General features: G+C 37.3%; 1 protein-coding gene across 2 annotated transcripts in view; it reads left to right on the top strand.

Annotated features, from left to right (window-relative positions):
• Window positions 1-22,015, top strand: part of NRG3 (neuregulin 3) — a 348,675-nt gene that overhangs the window by 226,124 nt on the left and 100,536 nt on the right. For both annotated transcript variants that reach the window (XM_021537205.3, XM_021537204.4), the window contains exon 3: window positions 16,497-16,570. In XM_021537205.3, the coding sequence (XP_021392880.1) occupies window positions 16,497-16,570 (74 nt within the window). The remainder of the gene's footprint in view (window positions 1-16,496; window positions 16,571-22,015) is intronic.

Genomic DNA, 22,015 nt, shown 5'->3' with positions numbered 1-22,015 from the left:
GGAAAGTCTTGCCAGGCTGCTTGTCAAGAAAGCTGAGAGGGAAGAGCTGGTTTCTCTCAAGAGGCATTGCACTGGTGAGTACTGCTCAGCTGGGTGCATTTCCTCTCTGCTGCAGCAAGGAGATTTTACCATCTCAGCAGATGGCCAGGAATCCTAAAACACTGATTTAATTAACTGAAATCCCACCACCAGACAGCAGCTCTTGTGGCTGCAGCTGGAAGTAGATCAGAATGTTTAAGAGGTAATATTGTCCTTCTAAAATTGAATTAGGCAAACTTTGGGACATCTAGGGGTTACGGAAACATTTGTGGTGGGTTGGAGAGGAAAGAGTAAGTGCTAAATAGATAAGGGGATTAGAGTGCAAAAAGCCTTTTGAGAGCACTGCTGTTCTTCCTCCTGAAGATAAGCAAGGTTGTGCTGAGCTGTTTGGTAGTCTCAGTTGCAGTGGCTGGAAGTCAGCTTGAGTTTTAAAAGTTTTGCAATTGTGGTAGAGAGATGGGTATGAAAAAAACAGATTGTGGCCTTAAAGCATGTGAACCTTGCATTACGTGAGCATTGGATTGCTAGGCAAGCTTCAGTTTTGTAGAAAAGAGCTGTTCATCCCAGCTGCCTCCTAGTCCTGTTGTGGGGGCTGAGCTGGGGGGGTGAGCCCAGCTAAACCCAGGTGTCATGGCACACTGTGCACAGGGAGCATCCTTCCCCCTGGGGTTACAGGGCCAGAGAAAGGCTGTGCAGGGAATTTGAGTCCCCCCGTTTCACTGAGGTAATGGTTGGATAATGGCTGGACACAAGGTGGGGGTGAAGAAAGCTAAGGCTCTGCGTTAAAAGAGCAGACCCAAGACTAATTCTTATTTTCATTTCCACGTTCTCTGAGAAGCCTTTGTCCCGTGCAGATGTTCTTTCTTCCCAAGGAAGGCCTAAGGCTTGGATAAGCATAGTTATACAAAATGAATTTCAGAAGTGGCTTTGCTGCACTTTCATTGTAATCTAACTAGTGCTGCTTCCCTTTTATGAATCATCAAAGGCCCTCCTTTTTCTGAAATCCTCAGCTCTGTATACAGAGATAGAAAGAACATGCAGAAAGGCTATGGGTGATTGTTGAAATAAGTGTCTTCAGGAAGAATTCAGTAAGTCTCTGATAGAGGTGGTTGAAAAAGATAGGTGTAATGTTTCACAAATGCTTTTATTGTGTTGATGGGTTTGGTAGTTGCTTTCCAGTAGTGAATTAGTACAGATCACATCAGCTACACTCGAGAAAAATGGCTTGTTTTTTTACAACCATCTGCTTAGCTGTAAATTGCTTTCTCCAAGCTCTATGCAATCTTTTGCTTTGCCTCTGTCTCTGCTTTAGCTCACGTTTCCTATTTTATCTCCTCAGAGTGCAACATACTGTATCAATCAAAATAGGATAAAAAGGTCAAAAGTCCTTAAATATTTTTATAAAAAAGGGGGGAAAATGGAACTAATATAATCACCTCACACATGGCATTTCATTTATGTCATTTATTTCTTTTATTATAGCTCTAAGTGAAGTGAGTTATTTTGAAAGCAATGGTGATGAAACCAGACCTCAAGCTCTGGGGCATGGAGGGCAGAAAACAACATATATATATATATATATATATATATATATATATATATATATATATACACAGAGAGAGAGAGAGAGAGAAACATACATATCCTAGATTGCTTTAAAGGAACCTCTGTGATTGATTTCCATTATTCATGTGGGCACTTTACTTACAAAGCAGAAGATGTTATTTTCAGATTTGGAAGTATTTTTTTTTCTCATTTGTGGCTCGTGATGCTGAATTATTGTTAACAATTATAGTGAGATTGAGGAAATATACTGGGCTTCACTAAAGGTTGCTTCTCTAGAATTTATTTCATTTGTGGAGAATTTGTTCTGGATTGGGTGAGAAGGGGTTGGTGTAGGGGTTGGATTTTTGTTTGTTTTTGCAGTGGGAACTGTTTTAATTGCCAGAGAAATTATCTTTTCATTGATCAGAAAATTGTTGAGGTAGGAAGACACCTCTACAGATCATCTGGTCCAGCCCCCTCTCAAGCAGATCAGTTACTTCAGGCTGCTCAGGACTTTCCACCTGAGTTTTGAATATTTCAAAAGATGGATAGTCTGGGCAACCTGTTACAATATTTTGCAACCCTCACAGTAAACCAGAGGTGTTTAAATGGAGTCTTCTGTACTTCAGTGTGGTTTCATTGTCTTTTCAGTGGATAACACAGAGAGGAGTTTATTTCTGTGTTCTGTGGTGCCTCCCCTCCCTCCCTGGCATTTCTGCACATCAATGAAATCCCTCTTGAGCCTTGTCTTCAAGCTCAGTCATCTCAAAGGCTCATCCCAGACACACCAGTGCTTTGGTCACCCCACATCTGCTCCTGTGCCAGAGTGATGCTGGTTTTGGGATTCCATACAAACTGTTCTTCCAAGAGCTTCCCTTGGGAGCTGCAGCTCTGGATGATCTGAGCCGTGTAGGGGACGGTGACACTTGGAGTCTGTGCTGCTCCTGAGCTGGGCTGGCTCTGTGGAGCAGATCAGGAAAAGAACTCACCCAGTTTGCAAGTACAGGGTGGGGGAAGAGTTCCAACCCTGCTGCCAGGATTCTCTTCCCCAAACTAAGTATTGTAAATGCAGGCGAACCCAATGGGAAGAAATGAGGATGTCTGACTCAATTCAGAAGGCTGAATTATTTCTTTATTATAACTATGCTAAAATACGTTAATATACTATAGAAAAGGAGGATACTAAAACTACATACTACTTTCTCTGACTCTAACTCTCCCACAACTCATGACCCTCTCTTGAGAGTCCAGCCACTCTGGATTGGCTTGGCTATCAGGCTCAAACAATCCTCACCAGAATCCAACCAAGCACTCACTCCAGGTAAACAATTCTCCAAACACATTCCACATGGGAAAAACAAGGAGCAGAAATAGAAATTGTTTTCTCTTTCATTTCTCTCTGTGCACCTTTATGAAAAATCCTGAGAGGGAGAGAAATGTGCTTGCCACATGTAAGAACTGATGAAAGCAAACTACAGAACGTGGAGGGACAGGAAGAGAGAGAAGGGCCTTGGGCCATCCAAAAGGAGCTCCAGGAAGGTGCTGAGGACAGCAGTTCTTCCCTGACACACCCATGTTATTTATTTGCTTCACTGATTCCCTTCCACAGCACTCTGGGACTTGGGCTATTAGCAGTGATAGAAATGCAAAACTCTTCTAATTACTTGAAATGTTTTTTCCCCAATTCAAGTAGATTTTGAAGTTTCAAAGGAAAAGAAAAAAAAATTAGGATTGATGGATTTAATTTTCTATGATCTGGCTCTAGAGGCAGAGCCTTTATATTAAATTGTAAATCTTTGCAGATTTGGTTTGTTTAAATAAGGAATAATTTTATATTTAATATCTGGGAAAACCATTTTTATGAAGCCAAAAAGATATTTTTATAGATGAACAATTGAAGATGAACAATTTTCTTGGGTTTATGATTACCATCAAAAAATGAGACTCTTGAAAAGCATTGCTTGGAATAAAAAAATATCTTTACCTGTCTGACTGCTAAAATTAATGCAGATGTACTTATTTCTATTATTTTTGCTTAGTAGCCATCTGGTTTGTAATGCAAGAAATATATTCTAAAATCAGTGGAAAAATGCCAATTTCCTAATTTAGACACTAAGTTTAAGTTTCTTGGGTTTTGTTCTGGGGTTTTTGGAGGGATTTTTTTGTTGTTGTTGTTTGTTTGTTTGTTTTGTTTTTTTGTGGTTTTTATTTTTTCCTTTTGAACATTTAGCTTATAATAGGCTAAGCTAAATGATAAAGCCAGGCATGTCAAAATGGCTAAGAACAAACCTAAGCAATTAATTTGATGCTTTACATTACATCATGTTAACCTGAGACTTAAAAATGCCAATTTCTAGCGCAGGTTTAACTGGACTTTTGCCCCAGAGATATCTGTTTTTATTCATTTTGTAGGTTTTGGTTTGTTTTTTTTTTTACTTCAGAGGAATACTAGAAACAAGTTAATGTGGACATGGATTTAAAACCCATGCATTAAATCAATAGTGCAATCTTTAAAAAGTTCAATAAGTATATAAAAGAAAAGGACAGCAGTGTTTATCTTCCTTCATGTTATTTTTAAGACTTGAGATGTTTAGTCATTATATTAACTTCAAGTTGGTAGCATGGCTCTATTAATCTGTATTGCATCAAGTTCCATTTAAAAATTTTATATCAAATCAAATTAAACCATTTCACTGTAAGTCCCATGTGAATGCTTACAGATTGTTTAGCACAAAATAAATAGAAAGCAATGCCAAGTTGAAGTTGATGTTTCTTTATGAGTCTTGAACTCAGACTTGTATGAAGTAAATTAAGAGTACTTTAAACTACAAGTATATGGATTCCCTCACTTTATGCTGGTTATCTTAACTGTTTTATTAAAATATTAACCAGATATTTTGAGAAGTTTCTTTCCCACTAAGTACTTGGTAGGAACATATTTGGGCTGGAGAACTATGGGTTTCAGCTCTTCAAATGGATGTAATAAGGCATCATTATTTTACCGAATCTTACTTCTTCTCTGTAAAATGGAATAGCATAGCTCTAAACCAGGTTTTATGCTTTTTCTGGTTTTCAAAATGTGTTGTTTTGTGTGAAAAATATACTATAAATCATCTTAGCAGGATATAATCCAAATTGAATTTACTATGTAGATCCTTTAAGTACTGGAGGGGAATAAAGGGGCAACAAATTCTAAAAGGAAGAGCCAACGTAATTTATCAATAAGCAAAATATGATGAGGATATTTTTCAGAACTGTTCTCTTCTGTTTAGAAACACACTGAGTTGGTAAAAATAAAATTAATGAGTGTCTCATTTCTAATAAATGTGAAAGACAGTAAAGACAACCAAGAAGGAAAAGGTTATTTGGTATTATAGGAAAAAGCAAGACTGGTCATTTTTTATTTTCTGATCTATGTACTGGCGTTTAAAGGAACTTACTATGTCCAACTGGGGAAAAAAGCCTCATCAGAGGCATAGGTAAACGTATAATGAGTTTATAGAATAATTACTCCAGTCACAGGATAAATATTTTCATATATCAATTCTCAATAGTGAGATAAACTGTTTCACTGTAGGGCTAGTCTGACTTTTGAACAATCAATTTCTATATAAATGCAGTTATTTAGCTGTGCAGTTATGAGGAGAGAAATGCCAGTAAATAGCAACAGTGTGAAAATATCAAAGGTGGCAATATTTTATTTAGAATAGTCTGTAACTAAGGGAATGAAGACATGTCCAAGGTAAACTCAGATTAGCTAACTCAGTTAACCCTAAGAAAATAACTGCTGCATCATGGAACACACCTTGGGCTGCCAAAATTTACCAAAAAGCATGGTAAATTTGTGAGTAGTAATCTCTGTTGAACTGTTTACCTCTGTGCCATGATATAAACAGTATTTGAATAAGCTACTATAGCATTATACTGAAACAACAAAACCTTGAGCTTCTGAGATGTTTAGAGAATTGAACAAGGTATCAAGAGAGGAAGAGGGATGAGACTAATGTGTGTAGTCAGTGAATTTTCTGACAGTGAAACCTGTAAGTCATAAAGACACTAGTGCTGTCTCTTTGACAAGTTGATCAAATGCAGAGCTGTTACTTTCAAAGTGCTTTTTGGGCACTCAGCTGGCAATTGTACCTGCAGGAGCCCCTCTTTAAGCTGTTTGCAGCTCTGTTGTTGCAACAGGGGAGTAGCAAAGAGCAGATTTCATCCAGCAACCCCTATTTCTCTGCAGATTTACTCCACAACTTTCAGAGTCTTTCCTCTGAATCTCTGTGCCACTTCTAGCATTAAGGCCCTAAAAAAGGAGGAAAAATAGTAAAACTCTTGAAGCTCAATGTGAAGTTGAGCATGTGTGGATGATGTACCCCTCCTGGCCTTGGCACGTCTGTGGTTTGGCTGGTGCCCAGCATCCAGCCTCAGAGGTCACTGCCATAATGCTCTCCTCCCTGCTTGTTTGCTGTGCTTTAATCCCAGACTGATGCACCTTGCTGCTCCTTCTCCCCCAGTGACAGGATGGGAATTGAAAGGGGAAGAAGGAGAAAACTTGTGGGTGGAAGAAAAGGCAATTTAATAGGGAAAGCAAAAGTCCTGCATGTGAGCAAAGTAAAACAAGGAATGAATTCACCACTTCCCATCCTCAGGCAGGTGTTCAGCCACTCCCAGCTGGAGATGGCTGGGGAAGACAGATGTCATCATTCCAAATGTCACCCTCCTTCTTCTTCTTCTCCCAGCTGTTTTATATTGCTGGGCATGGCACCATGTGGTGTGGTCCCTTTGGTCATCTGGGGTCAGCTGTCCTGCCTCTGTCCTGTCCCAGCCCCTTGTGCACTCCTCAGTGGTGGGGCAGTGCCAGAAGCAGAAAAGGCTTCATTAGGCTGAGCAAACACTGCTCAGCAGTGAGGAAAACATCCCTGTATTATCAACCCTGCTTCCAGCACAAATCCAAAATAACTCTGGAGCAGCTACTGTGAAGAAAATGAACTCTACTCCAGCCAAAGCCAGCATGTTTTTATTCTGTGCTTCAAAACACAAGGAGCCTTTATGTCCTATTTCTAGAAAGGGGCTCATATCCTGCATGACAGTGGATAGAAATGCCAAGATTTGCTTTGTTGTTACTTGGTATATTAATATTTTAGAAGCTCAATCTAAAAAAAAAAAATTAGAATATCCTAATTTTCCTTGTAATCAATGTTTCATGCATGTTTCATTAACATAGCTTCACTTTATAAAAATTCTCAGTATTTTTTCTCTGAAGAAAAACATAATGTATAAGTGAATTTAGCAATACACAAATTCTCCTTCTGCAAAAAATGACAAAGGTATATTTATTTTATTACCCAAATGGCTTTAGTGTTTACATTGCCACCATAATTGCATATCTCTTGATAATTTTACCTCAAAAAATTCCAGCCACAGGGAAGGCTGTGCTGATCTTATGACACAGCTATTCCAGCAGCACTGACGGGGATGACGCTGTTCAGTAGCAGGCTGAAGGTCACCCAGGAGGAGAATGGGGTAGCTCCTGGAGCTGAACTGATGAGCAGGGAACCTCTGCTCTTTTCCCTCTAAAGGTTTTAATTTTTAGAAATGAGTTCCTTTGAAATAAGAATGAATACCATCAGAATGACCTGTTCTGCTCCTTTTGTGTGTATGTGATTTTGCAGCTCTGTCTACAGGCAGTGTTAACTCTGCTGCCTTTCTTTCACCTGAATTCAGAAGAGAATTATCAGGAACACATAGCTGAGTTCAGTTCAGTTGATTTATGATTAGGAATTCAAGAGAAGCAAATGTATTCATCAAATTTCATAGGGTCATCTTGTCAGAGACTAATTCTAATCCACAAAATGATCTTAAATGGGACACAATTACTTTCCTGATTGTTGCTTTCTGCTGCCATTATTTTGAAAATGGAATCAAGCAAGTCTTGTATGTATGACCAGTATGTTCTGGCAACAAGCATGTCATGTCTGTGCTATCTATTGGAGCTACTGTTATTTCAGAATATTCCAATCCTCAAAGTTTTCCTTTTTTTGTTGGGCTTGGCAGGTGGTGGCAGAGCATGGGTGGCTGCTCATGCAACTTCCTACTTTTACAAAAAGTATTGAGAAGAGATGAAAATTGTTCATTCAAATGTAGTAGGTCCTTTTGTGAATGCTGTTCTTTTCTGTGCATAATTTTATCTTATATAGAAAATAACCACATTCCTAGTTTTCCATTGGGAAAAAAGTTTCCATTTTGCACAAATGAATAATAATGTCACAGATGGGTCAGGTACTATCTGTAGTCAAGGGGTGTTTCCTGTAGCTAATACACACCCTGTAGTCTGAAACATGTTCATCCAAACCCTACTAAATTACAAATATTTTGGCTGGTGATGCTTTATCAAGTTGCATTAATAACTCATGGACCAAAACATTTGGCTCCCTAGAATTTTTTTTGTATTGTGTGCTCTTTTAAGTCATACAAGAAACTCATTCAGAAGGCTAAATCTATATTGTGATACTTATGCCATAATGTCATTACAATGCATAGTTTTCTCTTCAGAAAAAAAGACTATTCTATGCAATACTAAAACTTTCTGTATAATAGGGCAACTTTAAAGATTTTTAGTTTTTCAGTCAGCAAATTTATAGATCTCCAGAGAGTGGCCTATTTGAATTTTAAAACTAGTCTTCCTCTGGGTTCTAAATTATATTTAATATGCTAAGCAAGGGTTATTCTAAAAAATATTCCTGTACTTGAACTTTGGTAGGCAATTACACTGCATGTCAAATTGTTCTTGTCTCTAAAATGTGATGTGTGCAAACCACAGAAAATACAGTAGTAGAGGCATGTTTATCTCCTGCCTTTACTCAGAGGGCCTTGCTTGTGTAGACCATCTGGCAGTAGTTAAGGATATTTTAACTGACACCTCTGAGTGGCTCCAATTATTTTTTTCAAACCAGGTATAAAAACAGGTACAAAGCAAATGGCTCACTGCATTACTGAGGGGTTTTGAGTTCCTGGCACAGGCACTCTGTGACTGAGCACTGGCTTGATGTGACCTTAAGCTTTTTAGGAGAGGAATTTGTGACAAGTAGTATTCAATGTAGGTATTATTACTAGACAAGCTGAATTCCTGTGTGTATTTTAAATTATGTCCAAAAAATTAAATAGAAAGTTTTGCTGGAATTTGAAAAATGGCCTTTATTCCACAGGGCCAGGTTGGAAGTCTTGCATCATTTTGCCATGATAAGCAAAGGATCTTTTGTACTTCTAGCTTGGGCTTGAAACAAAAAAAAATTAATTTCTCTGAGTATTTTTGGTCATACATTTGAATTGGGAAATATTCAATGTAATAAAGTGAAAAACGTATTTGACAGTGGGCTCTGTTGTTTTTATTAAGTAGCTGGAAGCCAAAGATTTTAATGTTGGGCTTGTAATATTTGTGGGGAGGAAAGTGGGAAATGACACATCCAGCAAACCTGTTAAGCCACTTAGAAGTGAGTTTGCACCTCTCCTTACAATTACCTCATTTGTTGTTATAATTGCCATCTTTAACAAATGGCCTCTTGAAGGGCACCAAACACCATGACACCAAATATAAGTCTTACATCTTTTAGTCCTCTTTTGATTTCTTAGATGTTTTTTTTTTTTCTAACTCTAGTCCCTGGCAGCTGTTTTCAAGAAGAGTTTGGAAGGGTTTTTATTTATAAAGATAGCAATCTTGGGCAGCCATAATACAAAGCAAGGGTCTCGTTTTTATTTGCTTTTTCAAGTATTGAATGTGGCTTTCATCTGTGCTGTGTGAGGCTTTGAATATGGCATGAATTCACTTTCCATTTATTAAAAATCTTTCTAATGGCTGATGAATGCCATGCATAATGAAAGATTATATTCATTTATCATCCATAGTAAATCATTGATCACAGAGGTATCTTGTGGAAAAACCTAATCAAAGCTTTTCAGTTTTTCTGGTTGGTTAAGCTCAGACCAGCAAAGAAATGATTGCTCTGTTAGTTAGTTTAACATTTGGTTTATTAGTTGATACTCACAGACAGTTTCTAAGGTTTTTATGCTTTACAGATGAAAGTTTGTTGTTAAGGAGATTAAGGCAGATGGCAAAGGTAATTCATATCCTTTGAAAAGCACAAAGATTGTATATTAGTGTGAACTGTTTATCCAGGTGTGAATATGCCACAAATGAATTTGATACCAAGTAACCTAAACAGAGTTGTAAGTGAATTTGGTAGTCTGGAACCATTATGTAACAATTCTGCTTAGGCTATGTGCATTGATTAAGAATATGAAACTTCCTTTTTTTCCTTTTTCTTTTTTTTTTTTTTCTCTTTTAAGGAAGCACCTTCAAATTAAAGAAAATTGGTCTGTTGTTGAGGGAAGGGAAATTATCATTAGTTCATAGGTCTGGATAGCTTTACTAACATATCTTGTTAATTTTGAATTCTTTTTATGACCTACCTTTTAGGAAAGATGAAGAAGGCAAGACATCTATATCAGGAGAAGAATGATAATTCAGTAGTTCCAGCATAATTATGGATGAGGCATTTAAGTCAAATCCACATAACTCCTTTTCAAATGTTAAAAGCCCCATTTAGTTCAGTGGTTCCTACACAGGATTTACTCAAGTGTCCCCATTTAGTTTCTCCAAGGCTAAAGGATCCTGAAACACTGAAGTCAACAAATTAGCTGAAAGTTTTATTATCTAAATCTGGGCAATGTCTCAGGGTTTTGTAGCTGTGACCTCTACTCTTCATGCCATCTACTCCAAAAGCATAACAGTCCTTCCCTGTTTCAGAGAGCTGCACTGACAATTTACTTACTGAAGAATACAGTGAATTGTACCAACCATTAATATGTTTTTTCCTGACTATAATTTTGCTATGATGTTTGAGTGTTTCAGCTGACCTGGTTCCACAGAAAATAATGTAAAAAACCTCCTTTCTTTACTATACTTTGTCTACCTTTTCAAGATAATTTCCTTTCTGGTTACTTGCTCTACTTATTTTTAATAGTTACAACATTTTTAAAGAAAATTGACAGACAAGTGGGTTTCTTGATTTTCCTTCTAAAGTTGGTGCTGTCCATTCTGTCAGAGTTGTACTATTTCTTTAAGGAAAGAAAAAGAAGAGGCAGATACATATCTTATTCAGTCACATAATAGATTGTAAGGTCTTAACAAAATCAAGTGGGTTAAAATCCATGGTATGAAGCTTTTATTATACAGTAAGTAGCCTCTCTGTTGTGGGGATCATCTAAAATTAACTTTTTTTTGAAAGGAAATCTGGAGGAGGGTGAGTGTCCTGGACTATTGTTCAGGCCTTCCCATCTGAAGGGATTCATGAGTATGTTCAAGAAGCAGTATGCCTTTAGCCAGTTCCTTATTGGATTCTCAGTTTGTTCTTTTTAATGCCATGCATTAATTTTACTTTAATGTAGTGCATTTTTATGTGTTTATATTGAATTTAGTTTAAATTTAATTAGTAGGTTTTATGTTGTGCACAGCATAGACCATAGGAGTAGAACCAGAAGAAAGGAGCTTCTTCTCAGAATAGATAACACTCAAATGATCAGGACTTTTCTGCAATGTAGAAAACCTGGCTTTGAGTCTCTAGTGCTTCATTCTCACACCAAAAACTGAACGTGAATCTCCCACCTCAGGTGGGTTCCTGACCAGGAGGCTGCAAACCACTGATTTTTATGAAGGGTTCATTTTCTCTCTGGCTTTGAGCACAGTGTTCTCACTTGTGATTTTGTGGCCTGATCTGAGGAGCCAAGGAAGCTTATTTTCTATTTAGACTGGCTGCATGTGTTAAATGACAAGATATCCTGTCTGGCCCTCACTGTTAAGATTAATTTTTCTTCCCTTTTGAAAAAAATCTTCACATAATAACAATTCAAATAATAAATATAAATTTCTGTGTATTGCAGTTAAGGTCATTCTCATTGCAGGCACAGAAATCTATATTTAGCTTACCTGCAGAGGAAAGGAATTATTTTTCATTGTTTAAAGCATAGCCCAATGGCCTATATAATGTCATAGCTTTCTGTCATAGATTTATTGTGTAACTGACTCTGACCCAGGATAAAGAGTATTGCATTCTCTGTGTGCAAATAAATACCTGATCAAAAATTATAGACCATTAGAATATTTTTTATCATGATCTTGGGTTTCTCTCTTAGAGAGAGAATAAATAAGAGCTGCAGTATTTTCTCTTATTGGCATCTGAATCTTAGTACAGGGGGTATAATGGTGTTAGGAGAAAATCATTTGCAACTGATCCACTGAGATGGATCATTCTAATTAATATCATCTTTGAGACTGCCAATTTGCAGTTTTACAAGGGGGTGGAAATGTGTGTGGATTTGGATTCACTGCAAAAATTGAATTTCATTTTTCATAGGTACTATTAATTCCATCTTTCAAATTGGATTACTCCTGTTCATGAGACTAGAATCAGATTACAGGTTCATATAAATTAATCTTTTGGGCACTGCGCTATTATGATTTTTTTTTTTTTTAAGTCACAAATCACCTTTGGCCTAGGACATGCTTGTTTTCCTGGTGTGTAATCCTATAGCTTTCACTTCTGGTATAGTCTATCCTTGAGTTATCATGTCATTTTCAAAATTTTCATTTGAAATTTACTCACATATTTTACATTTGCCAAATTCTTTGTTTGAGAAAAACTATTTTCTGCATACTACTTCACTTTTGGGGAAGAGGGAGAATTGTTTCCATTTCAGATGGATGGATATCACAGAGAAGGAGGAAAGGGATGGGGATTCATAGTGTTGCCATCTTTCGTAGCCTCTGCAGTTTGCTGGTGCCACTCTCTCTCCTGCATTCTCTACCTTGCTGTCCCTTGACAAGTAAATATTTTGGCTTAATAGGGATGTGGAACTCTATATGGAAATGTTTGGGGGAAATGTAAATTGTGATAGTATTGGCTTCTTGGCCCTAAGTTTTATGTCCTACCCTAAGTCTTCTAAGTAGGTTCTCTTTCTTCCCTTTCTGCTGTCTTAAATCTATTTTATTCTTCATTTTTGTTTGTTGCAAAATTTTCCCCACCCTCACCCCCATCCACTTTAATTTTTCAAATGCATCCAACCTGAAACCTAGGAAATTGGAGTGCTGTGTTAATCTTATGAGTGACACAGTTATCTATCTGAAATCTCCTGTGGCTCCACAAGGTTGTACAAAGAAACAGTTCTGGAAAATGTCCACAGAAAGAGTCTGTGATCTCCTTGATTAGAACATACATGTATCAGTACTATTTAACATTAGCAAAAAGAATGAAATAATGAATAAAGTCTAGTTCTGTACTTACTTTTTAATACTTAGGTGCAAATGTGCTGAAGTAAAAAGGGAAGAAAGCCTTCTCACGAGGAATGAGAGATGTGTTTCTGTGTGTATGTTTTCACACAGAAGTCGTTGTGGCTGACTTCACCAAGTGCAATGCACAATGCAGTTTGTTACTGGTGACCTTAAAAAAAATCACCTGGGAAAGTACATTGCCAAAAAAAGATGTGAAGAAGACATGATGAAATAATCTTAGTTGAATTTAGCACTTATCAGTTAAGGATATGCTGTTTGCATATAAGCATTTTAGCAGTGCAGATTATCTTTACCTTGTACTTGTCTTTTCATACCGTTTAATCAGAAGGATTTAACTAATTCCATTCGTGCAATACAATCCTGGTAATAATTTTGGTCTGGAGCCTAGGCAGACACACTCATTTCAATGAAAATCTGAATGCAAAATAGAGAATTCCTTTTTCATATTTACTTTGCAGAGAGGCTGCAATTAACACCATATTTAGACCCCTTTGCCATGGTGTGTGCTGGAGCCCAGGCCTGCTGATACAGTGCAGTGCTTCAGCAGAGGAGCTGTTCCTGCTGCTGGAATGGATCTCAGGCTGTCCTTTCCAGCCTTTGCTGCAGGGGTCCCACATGCACATCAGAGTTTTTGTTTGTCTACAAGCAATATCTTATCCAGTTTATTTTTCTGCTCTATTTTTTCTTTTTTATTTTTTATAGTATCTCTAATAAAAATTTGTTTGTCTCAGAATCAATTGATCATTTCTGAAACCATGAGCAGCACCTAAGCATTTCTCAAGGTTTCTCTGGTAACTCATGGCTTTCTTAATGCATCCATAAATATGTATTTGATCATTCACACTGCATATGGTGATATTGAGAGACCTCATTTGGACTTTCCTGAATTTCTGTATGTGTCACCACAGTGCTGCTCTCATAGGGTTTTCTGCAGTGGCTTGTGGTGCTTTCTTTTGTGGAGGTGTGATACCAATGAGCATTGTGTGTGCATATCACATCTGCCTATTTAGGACACATGAGTAGTGTCCTAAAGATTATGGGATGCCACAACATGATCAAATTTTTCATATTGTAGCATTAAAACTGCCAAATGTATATTCTGAAATTCTTAAGGACTTAACATGTAAACGTTTGAACTTGAGTGTCAATGGCAAAGTAATTATTGGTATTATTTGTTTTCACAGATTTAAAAAAGAATTTGTTAAGGGAACTAGAAAACTTAATTTTTCTCTTTGCTGAAAAACTTAATGCAGTTAAAAAAACCAAACTATGTTTGGCCATCAAGTTGTAGAATAACTGAAGCTGAAAAACCTCTCTAGGATCAGTAAATCCAACTGTTAACCCAAACCCATGTCTAAACTATGTCCCTCAGCACCACAGCTACACAGCTTTAAGTACCTCCAGGGATGCTGACTCCACCACTTCCCACAGCAGTCTATTCCAAAGCCTGACCACAGTTTCAGTAAAGAATTTTTTCCTAATACCCAATTTAACCCTTTCCTGGTGCAGTTTGAGGCTATTCCCTCTCATCCTGTCACTTCTTACCTGGGAGGAGACCAACCCCCACCTCACTGCACTCTCCTTTCAGGGACCTGTAGAGAGCAGTCAGGTCTCCTGAGCCTCCTTTTCTCTGGCTAAGCCACCACAATTCCCTCAGCCACTCCTCCTTTGTGCTCCACTCTCTTCACCAGCTCCCTTGCCCTTGTCTGGACTCACTCCAGCACCTCTTGAATCGAGGGCCACAGAACTGGGCACAGGATTCAAGGTGCAGTCTCACCATAGTAGGTATTATCTGAGTGTAAGGTTATGGTGTTACATTAAAAGATTATTCTTTGGTATATCATCCACCTCTGTACTAAATTTTGAAAGAAACACTTTCCACTTGTGGCTTGTTTTTCAGAGGTACAGGTAAGTGAAAATGTCCACACCCACTGATGAACACATGGCACAGCTCTTCCAGGAGATACCACTCTGTGACACTCTCCTCATATGCTTTTATGACCGACATTTTAGGGTGGAGGATCTTAAGTCTGTAATATGGTATTTATAACCAAGTCAGGTCAAATGTGTGTCAAAAAGTTAATAGAAAATGCTCACAGAAAGGCAAGGATCCCCACCAGTGCAGTATGTCTACCAGCTCCTCTCAAGACTGTGAAGACTTTTTGATGTGAGGCAGCTTCTGATGTTTCCTAATCAGAGGCAAAAGAGGCATGTAGCAGTGTCTGAGTATATGTGAACTACTTCAGTTTTTCTGACTAGTGGACTGTTTTAATTAATAAAACATTTTTTTCCTTGACTGATAACTTATGACCACTGTCATGGGATCTGAATGAAACCAAACCTGAACAGTTTTTTCAAGTCAGTTATTTTATAGGTAGGAGAGTACTGGGAGGAAGTTGATCTCCAAAGCAGTACCTCATATCCATCAGGGAGAAAGGCCAAAAGGGAGGTTTTGAAATATTATATGTATGGGGGTTTTAAATCTTTTTCTTACTGCAGATTTTTACTATATTTTTGTGTCTGATGGGAACATAATTTACATATTTTCTCACAAATGTTGCTAATCCCCGAGTCAATGCTGGTGAGATGCACTTCTCATTGAACCATTAATTTATAAAACCAAATGCATATTAAAAGGCAACATTTAGAGGAAGCCTGACTACAAACATTGTGAAGGAACAGATAGCTTCTTCTCCTGACATTATCACATCATTCAAGCTGCAGTTGTCAACCCTAATGAAAGGTGGTGATGCTGATTTGAGCATATTGCTTAAGTGATGTGCAAGAGCTTTGGGAGATAAGGAATCCCTGGTGCTATCATTTATAATTAAAGTGTCCATCACTTTCCTCTGAAAAACTGCTTGACAAATAAATAATTAAAGATCTGATTCTGATACACTTAGTTGAAATGAGACTTCTGAGAACAGTTCAAAAGCAGCAAATGGAATTCTTTCAAAGTAAGGCTTCAAGATAAATAATAGTATTACAATCTCAGTCAAAGCCAGTCCTTGTTTGTTGAGGCAGGAGGGTGTTCTGGTTTATGTACTTTAAAATCTAATCTTACAGGCATCTTAAACTTCCTGCTTGCAAACAATGCCTGATGATGCCTATCATTTTCTCTTTTAAGCACAGCATAAACTGGCATTAAAATTAATGGCTAGCTAACTGTTCCCTGCTTTTTCAGACAGAAAAAGATAAGTTGTCTGTCTCATGGTTCATGCAGTATGGAAGCTTTATAAATTGCTATGTTACCTGAAGGGTTTATTTTACTTGCAAATATGCATATTTTATTCAGGTTTTTTCTTTGGTTGTTTCACTGAATTGATATTTAAAATAATGATGTTTATTTTCATAAATAGTTTCTAAAATAATTGAAGGTTTGAAGGGAAATTTTTTGAAATACAGATTGTTTCACCTGCTTCCATTGTGTTCCAGTAATAACCATGCTCCCACTACAGCCAAAGCAACTTGCATATTGTAGTTCTGCGAGTTGGCAGGGTTGGTTTGGTACCTTAAGATTAACCTTTTACTACCGCATGCGTATGTTTGTCATTTATCCCCTTTTCCCCAGGTGCAAAGAGGGCTACCAAGGAGTCCGCTGTGACCAATTTTTGCCGAAAACCGACTCAATCTTGTCAGATCCAAGTACGTCAAACATTTTTCTTCTCTTTGCAACCCGTGCTGGAGGCTGCCCTTGCCATGTGAGATGACCCTTTGCCTGTAGTCAGCCGGTCCCTGCTGGGCCACTGCAGCTGTGCATTACGCGCAGCGACGCCCTGCTGGGAGGATAAACCACGTCACCCGCCCCTGCTCCTGTGAAACGTGTGCTGCTCCAGCAGGGCACGCGATTCCTTATGGTCTGGGATGATACTGTCCCTGCTTAGAGCCAAAGCATCCCTGCTTTTGACTCAGAAACACATCAAATTACATAATCTAAAAGGAAACCCGGTATAAAGTGCAAAGTGGTTCCTTCAAAAGGAAATAAATGCACATTGCATGGCACTGAAGAGATTATAATCTCCTTGGAAATAGTTTATATCAGTTTATGTGAAGGTTGATTAGTTTTTCACTTTGACAAGTGATTTGTTGTCTATTTGCATAAATAATAAAGATGTACTTTCAGGCAGTACTGTGGAGACAAAGTAACTTTCTATTACATTGGCCAGTACATGTCAGAATAACTTCTGCATAAACCTCCACTGTTTCCCTTTCTAAATTCTCTGACTAATAAACTATGCCCAAAATATTATCCAAGATGAATTTTTTTAAGGTGAATCCATTTAATTATGTTTAACTTGTGTTTTTAAATGAAGTGACGTACAACAAAGGGTCATATCCAATCTCTTGTGTTTGTTCATATACCTGGAAACTGTAGCATATTAAAATCTTCTGGTTTTGGGTACTCTTTAAAATTAGATTTTAGTTGTTTTGTTTTTTTTTTGAAGAACAATGCTTGTTTTTCTAGTCGTTGTGCTTTTTAATTCATTCTCTTGTGCTTTTCCATGTGAAAATCTGTTTCTAAAGGCTCCTGTTGCTTTGTAGTTCTCTGTGTTGTGGAGCTCCCATTACAGGTTGCTTTGTGTTTGGTTTTTTTTGTCCTTAGCTTGACCTTTAATGGTAAAATGCAGAGCTTGTAGTGGTACAGGCAGATTTTACCTCAGCCAAGTTTTATGTGCGTGTGTCGATATAGAAGCTGTGTATATGTCAAAGAAAAAGGTAGTTTGTATCCTAAAAGTGTGGGAAAGGACAGTTGATTAACAACAGGACAGGGTGGTTCCTGTCTGACCTGGTTTTTACAGGGGACTCTGGCTTTACTCTCTCAAGAGTAAAGGTTAAATCCATGCAGATTCGACACAAAACCCCAAAAAGACTCCCAGATTAAGCTGCATCTGACAAGAAGAAAAGCCCCATAGTGTTTATCTGGTGCAGACAATATTTATGTTTCTTTCTTTGTGTTGGTTGCACAGACTTGCTTTTCTTTATTAGAAGATGCTTACTCTGGTTGGATTCTGACTGGATTGTTTCCAGAGCATTTTTCAGCCACATGATAGTGAGGCTATGTGCTGCTGAAACATCCTTTTTATACCTTCTGAAAATAAAAATTGTTTTGTTGAGATTTTCTTTCAAAATTATATTATTTAGAGTATGTAAGGAAGGGAGGACTTTGGCTTGACATTGTCATGGATCTGCTGGACATACCTGTGGCCCAAAAGGAGCCTCTCTTTTGGCATGAATGAAGAAGGTTAACGTGAGTTAGGTACATTTCTAGTCAGTTTTGAAATTTATCTTATATTTGAGCCTTGTCTCTTTTCAAAAGAGGAAAAGACAGGTCCAGTTCAGATCCATTTCTGTGTGCTGGCATAATGTGATATATCTCAGTGTACGTGCGTGCACATGCACTTGTTCTAAGGATGTCAAGCCTGGAAGGAAGATAATTGAACTTTCTGCTGCAGCTGGACAGCAACAACATTTTGTTCAGTAATGTGGTTATCTTCCTTCTGGTGAGAGAAAAAAAAAATTAATACCATGCTGGTAAGTAGCACTCAGCGGCAGAAATGTTTGTTATTTGCATAACCTGAGGAGTGTAAAAAGTATTTGACACATTAGTCAAGCACAGTATTATCATCTTCAAAGACTCTGGGTTTGCACTGCCAAAACTTAGGTTTGTGTTTGGATTAGAAAGAGAATGGCTGAAGGGTGAATTTGGAGGTAGCTTCAGAAAGAAGCAATTTTTTAAATGCAACAGTAAATTTCTGAAAGCTGAAATAAGCAATGAGGGCTCTTTTGTCTGGGCTGCACATTGCCAGCGCTGGTTGATGTCAATCAAGCTTTTTGAACAAGTCCAGCACATTTAAGTTTCATGGCATTGCTTAGGCTGTTCCTGATGGGGAATGTGCTGTTGATGATGTATCTGCTAACATTTAGCTTGAGTAAAGAGGGATCCCCTGTCAAATATTGGCAATGTTATCCAATACTTTTGTAGAATAAATGCATTCTTTCCTAGAAGAATAAAAGTGGGCTGGAAAGCTTATAGGTCACCAGGCCATACTCCTGCTGTTGCAGTCAACCCCATAATGTAATTTCTTCAGTAACCTGATCATACTTCACTTGTAATCAGTATAAACCAGCCACCAGAAACAGGGTTTATTTAGCATCCCTGCTCTGAGCGTTTCAAGACTTTTCATCTTCCAGACAAAAATTTTGTCAAAATGTGTCAATTCTGTGTTTCATTAAAATGCTTCATTTCAACTTTGATTTTTTTTTTTCCTCTTGGTTTCCATGTTGTTATGCTTGAGTTTTGTTAAAATGGCTTTTTCAAATGTCATAAGTCTTCTTCCTACTGAGTGAGCCATAGCCTGTGGTCTTGTAACACTTTAACCTGTGACAACGTGGCACACATGTTTCTCTTTGAATCTCATCAAAGAGAAACCTGCAAGTGTCATATCTGGAACCTGCAGTTGCTCATTCTTAGATTACTGTAGCAAAAGATCAAACTCCCTCTTCTGGGAAGACTGGGACTGTAGATAAGGAAAACAACTATAGCTAGGCTACAAATAAAAAAATGTTTTTTTCAAAAAATGTACTAAACACCCCCCATCCCTGACTAATGTCCTCAAAATAAAAACATAAAGCTCCCCAAGAAAATGAGCAAAAATCTTAAACATTTTATTTTTTATTCCCCCTACTTAGTTTTGTATATGTAAGACCACAGGATGATTTATGTTGAAAGAGAAGTCAGGAGAACTCAGGAAGTTCAGCTTCCTACTTTAAGTAGAGCTGGCTTTGAAGTCTGTGCTACTGCACTGGACACCACAAAGGTTTTTGCAAAGGGATTCTTATCAAATAGAGGATAAGGAGAATCACCATTGTGAAATATCTTTAAAATATGTTTCCAAATAATTTGAATACATAAAATGAAACTTGTGCCCCTCACTGAATAACTGATTTTCTAGGTAATTTTTTCATCAATTCTACTTAACCTTTCTGAATTTGTCAAATTTCCTACTGAATTTCCTTTTTGTTCTCCTATTTTGATTTCTAGAAGGCATAGGAGAAAATAAGGTTTTGCTGTTGGAAAGACTTCAAAGGTTGCATGGAAATAGGGGCAGTTAGAAGTGGGAGACTACCCAGAGGTGGATATCTGAGTTTTGTGGAGGAGATTTAACATGGGACTTACTTAATCCTAAAAAGAACTTTTAAATTGTAGACCCAAGTCTGAATTTTGTGGCTTAACTTAGTCTTAAAAAGAAAAGGTTTTAAGCCCCTCTGCATTAATTATTTAATTTGTTCAAGACTTTTTTTGCTCATATGAATAGAGAGGTTGTTGATCAGGCTTCTTTTATAGTGGCTGTCATTTTATGCTGTTTTAACAAACTAATGGCAAAGTGCCACACTGTGTGTTCACAAAAAATATTAATGTTGCTCTAGGATGTTAAGCTTTTACAAAAATTAAATAATCAAAAGGTGGTATTTTATTGGCTTGTAAAATTAAGTTTAAAGAGCTAAAGATGTGGTGACTACAGTCAAGGGAAGTCCCCAAAAATGACAAGAAGTCCCCAGAAGATCTGTTAGCCTCCATGAAGTGGATCTGATATTTCTCTCAACTGCAGTCTCTATATAAAGGTGTATAACCAGAATTCCTCCGGTTCAAATGCATCACAAATTAACCTAGATTAGTCCTAATGCATTAATGAATTGAAAGGAAGGAATTGCCTTAACTGAAATAGTAAAAAAGAAGAAAAGCAACACAGTGTCTCCAGAAGTTTCAATGAGTTTAACTGTACGTGAGAAAAGATGCCTCAAATGACAGACAGGCTGAGGAATATGAAACATCAGCAAGGTAAAATAAGGAAAGATATCCCTCAGGCAATGAGGGACATGTTTTCCCTCCTTTTTGATCATCAGGCATGTAAAGACCTTGGGATATGATCAATAAAAGAAGATGCATTTTCAAATCTGAGTTGTATGGAAGCTGTAAAATTTGACTTTTTGTGAATAGTATGAAATGTCTTGATTTGTTTTGTTTTCTTTTCCTTAAAATAAGAGCTTAGGTTTTATTCTGCAAAGCTGGAATGGAATGTTCCAAAGCAGAGATGCGACATTAACAAAGCTTCAGTAAAAGTGTTCACCGGTGATAACTGGAAGTGTGAATGTGTTCGTTATCAGAATGTCCTGAAACATTAACGTCAAAGAGAGATTAATTGAAGTCACAGGTTTGCCACTAATGCCATGGGCAAAGAAAATCACTACCAGTTTTGATAAGGTTATTTCTTACAATCCTAAACACAAAATTTAAATTCATAGGAAACACCTAATAATATTTGATTCCATGGATAAGCTAACTGTGACTTATCCAGAATGTGCAGTGTAGATTTTTTTGAGTAACTTTTTTTAATTTCTTGTTTTCTCTGTCAGTGATGCAAAATATTTTTTTTTTAAATCAGGGTATTGATCAGGAAATGCTCATTTTTCTAATGAGGGGGGAGTATTGCGAGTTCTTTTGTCTTCTAAATTTGTATTGCTCTTCTCAAGTCAAAACAGAAAAAAGTGCACTAGTGCATGCTGTTGCCAAATATTAAGCTGAATTTCTTTCATGACTTTTGTGTGCAATAACAGAGCTGGTTTTTCCCTACTTTCTTTGAATTACCAGTCCTTTTAGAAAAGAAAAAAAAAAAAGGCAGTGGGTTTGCACAACTACTCCCCATACCTTTTGGCTTTCTTTCTGGAAATATTAGTAAGGGGATTACAGTTTATTTCCATTCAATTCAGTTTTAAATTATATGTCAGCCTTTATTAAATTCATATGGATCTTTATTTAGGAATTAGTAGAAATAACATTGAAATAAAAAGTTATAGATGTTTATTTGGAAAAAGAGAAAAATTCAATCTGAATTAGACCAAAAATCTTATATTAGTTTTAAAGAAGCATTAGTTCCTTATTCTTCTCTTCTCCTGGAAGACAAGAATGTATTGCCATCTGGTTACTTAACATTGTTTTATCTTCAAAACTTTTAATTTGCAGTATTCAATTATGTCTGGTTTTGCCACGGCTTTTACACCATAGATGGTCTTCTGGAATTCAGCTTGTGC

The sequence above is a fragment of the Lonchura striata genome, chromosome 6 (assembly GCF_050655825.1).
Source record: "Lonchura striata isolate lonStrDom1 chromosome 6, ASM5065582v1, whole genome shotgun sequence".
In the NCBI taxonomy this organism is placed as follows: Eukaryota; Metazoa; Chordata; class Aves; order Passeriformes; family Estrildidae; genus Lonchura; species Lonchura striata.
This window is presented reverse-complemented; position numbering and strand designations above follow the sequence as displayed.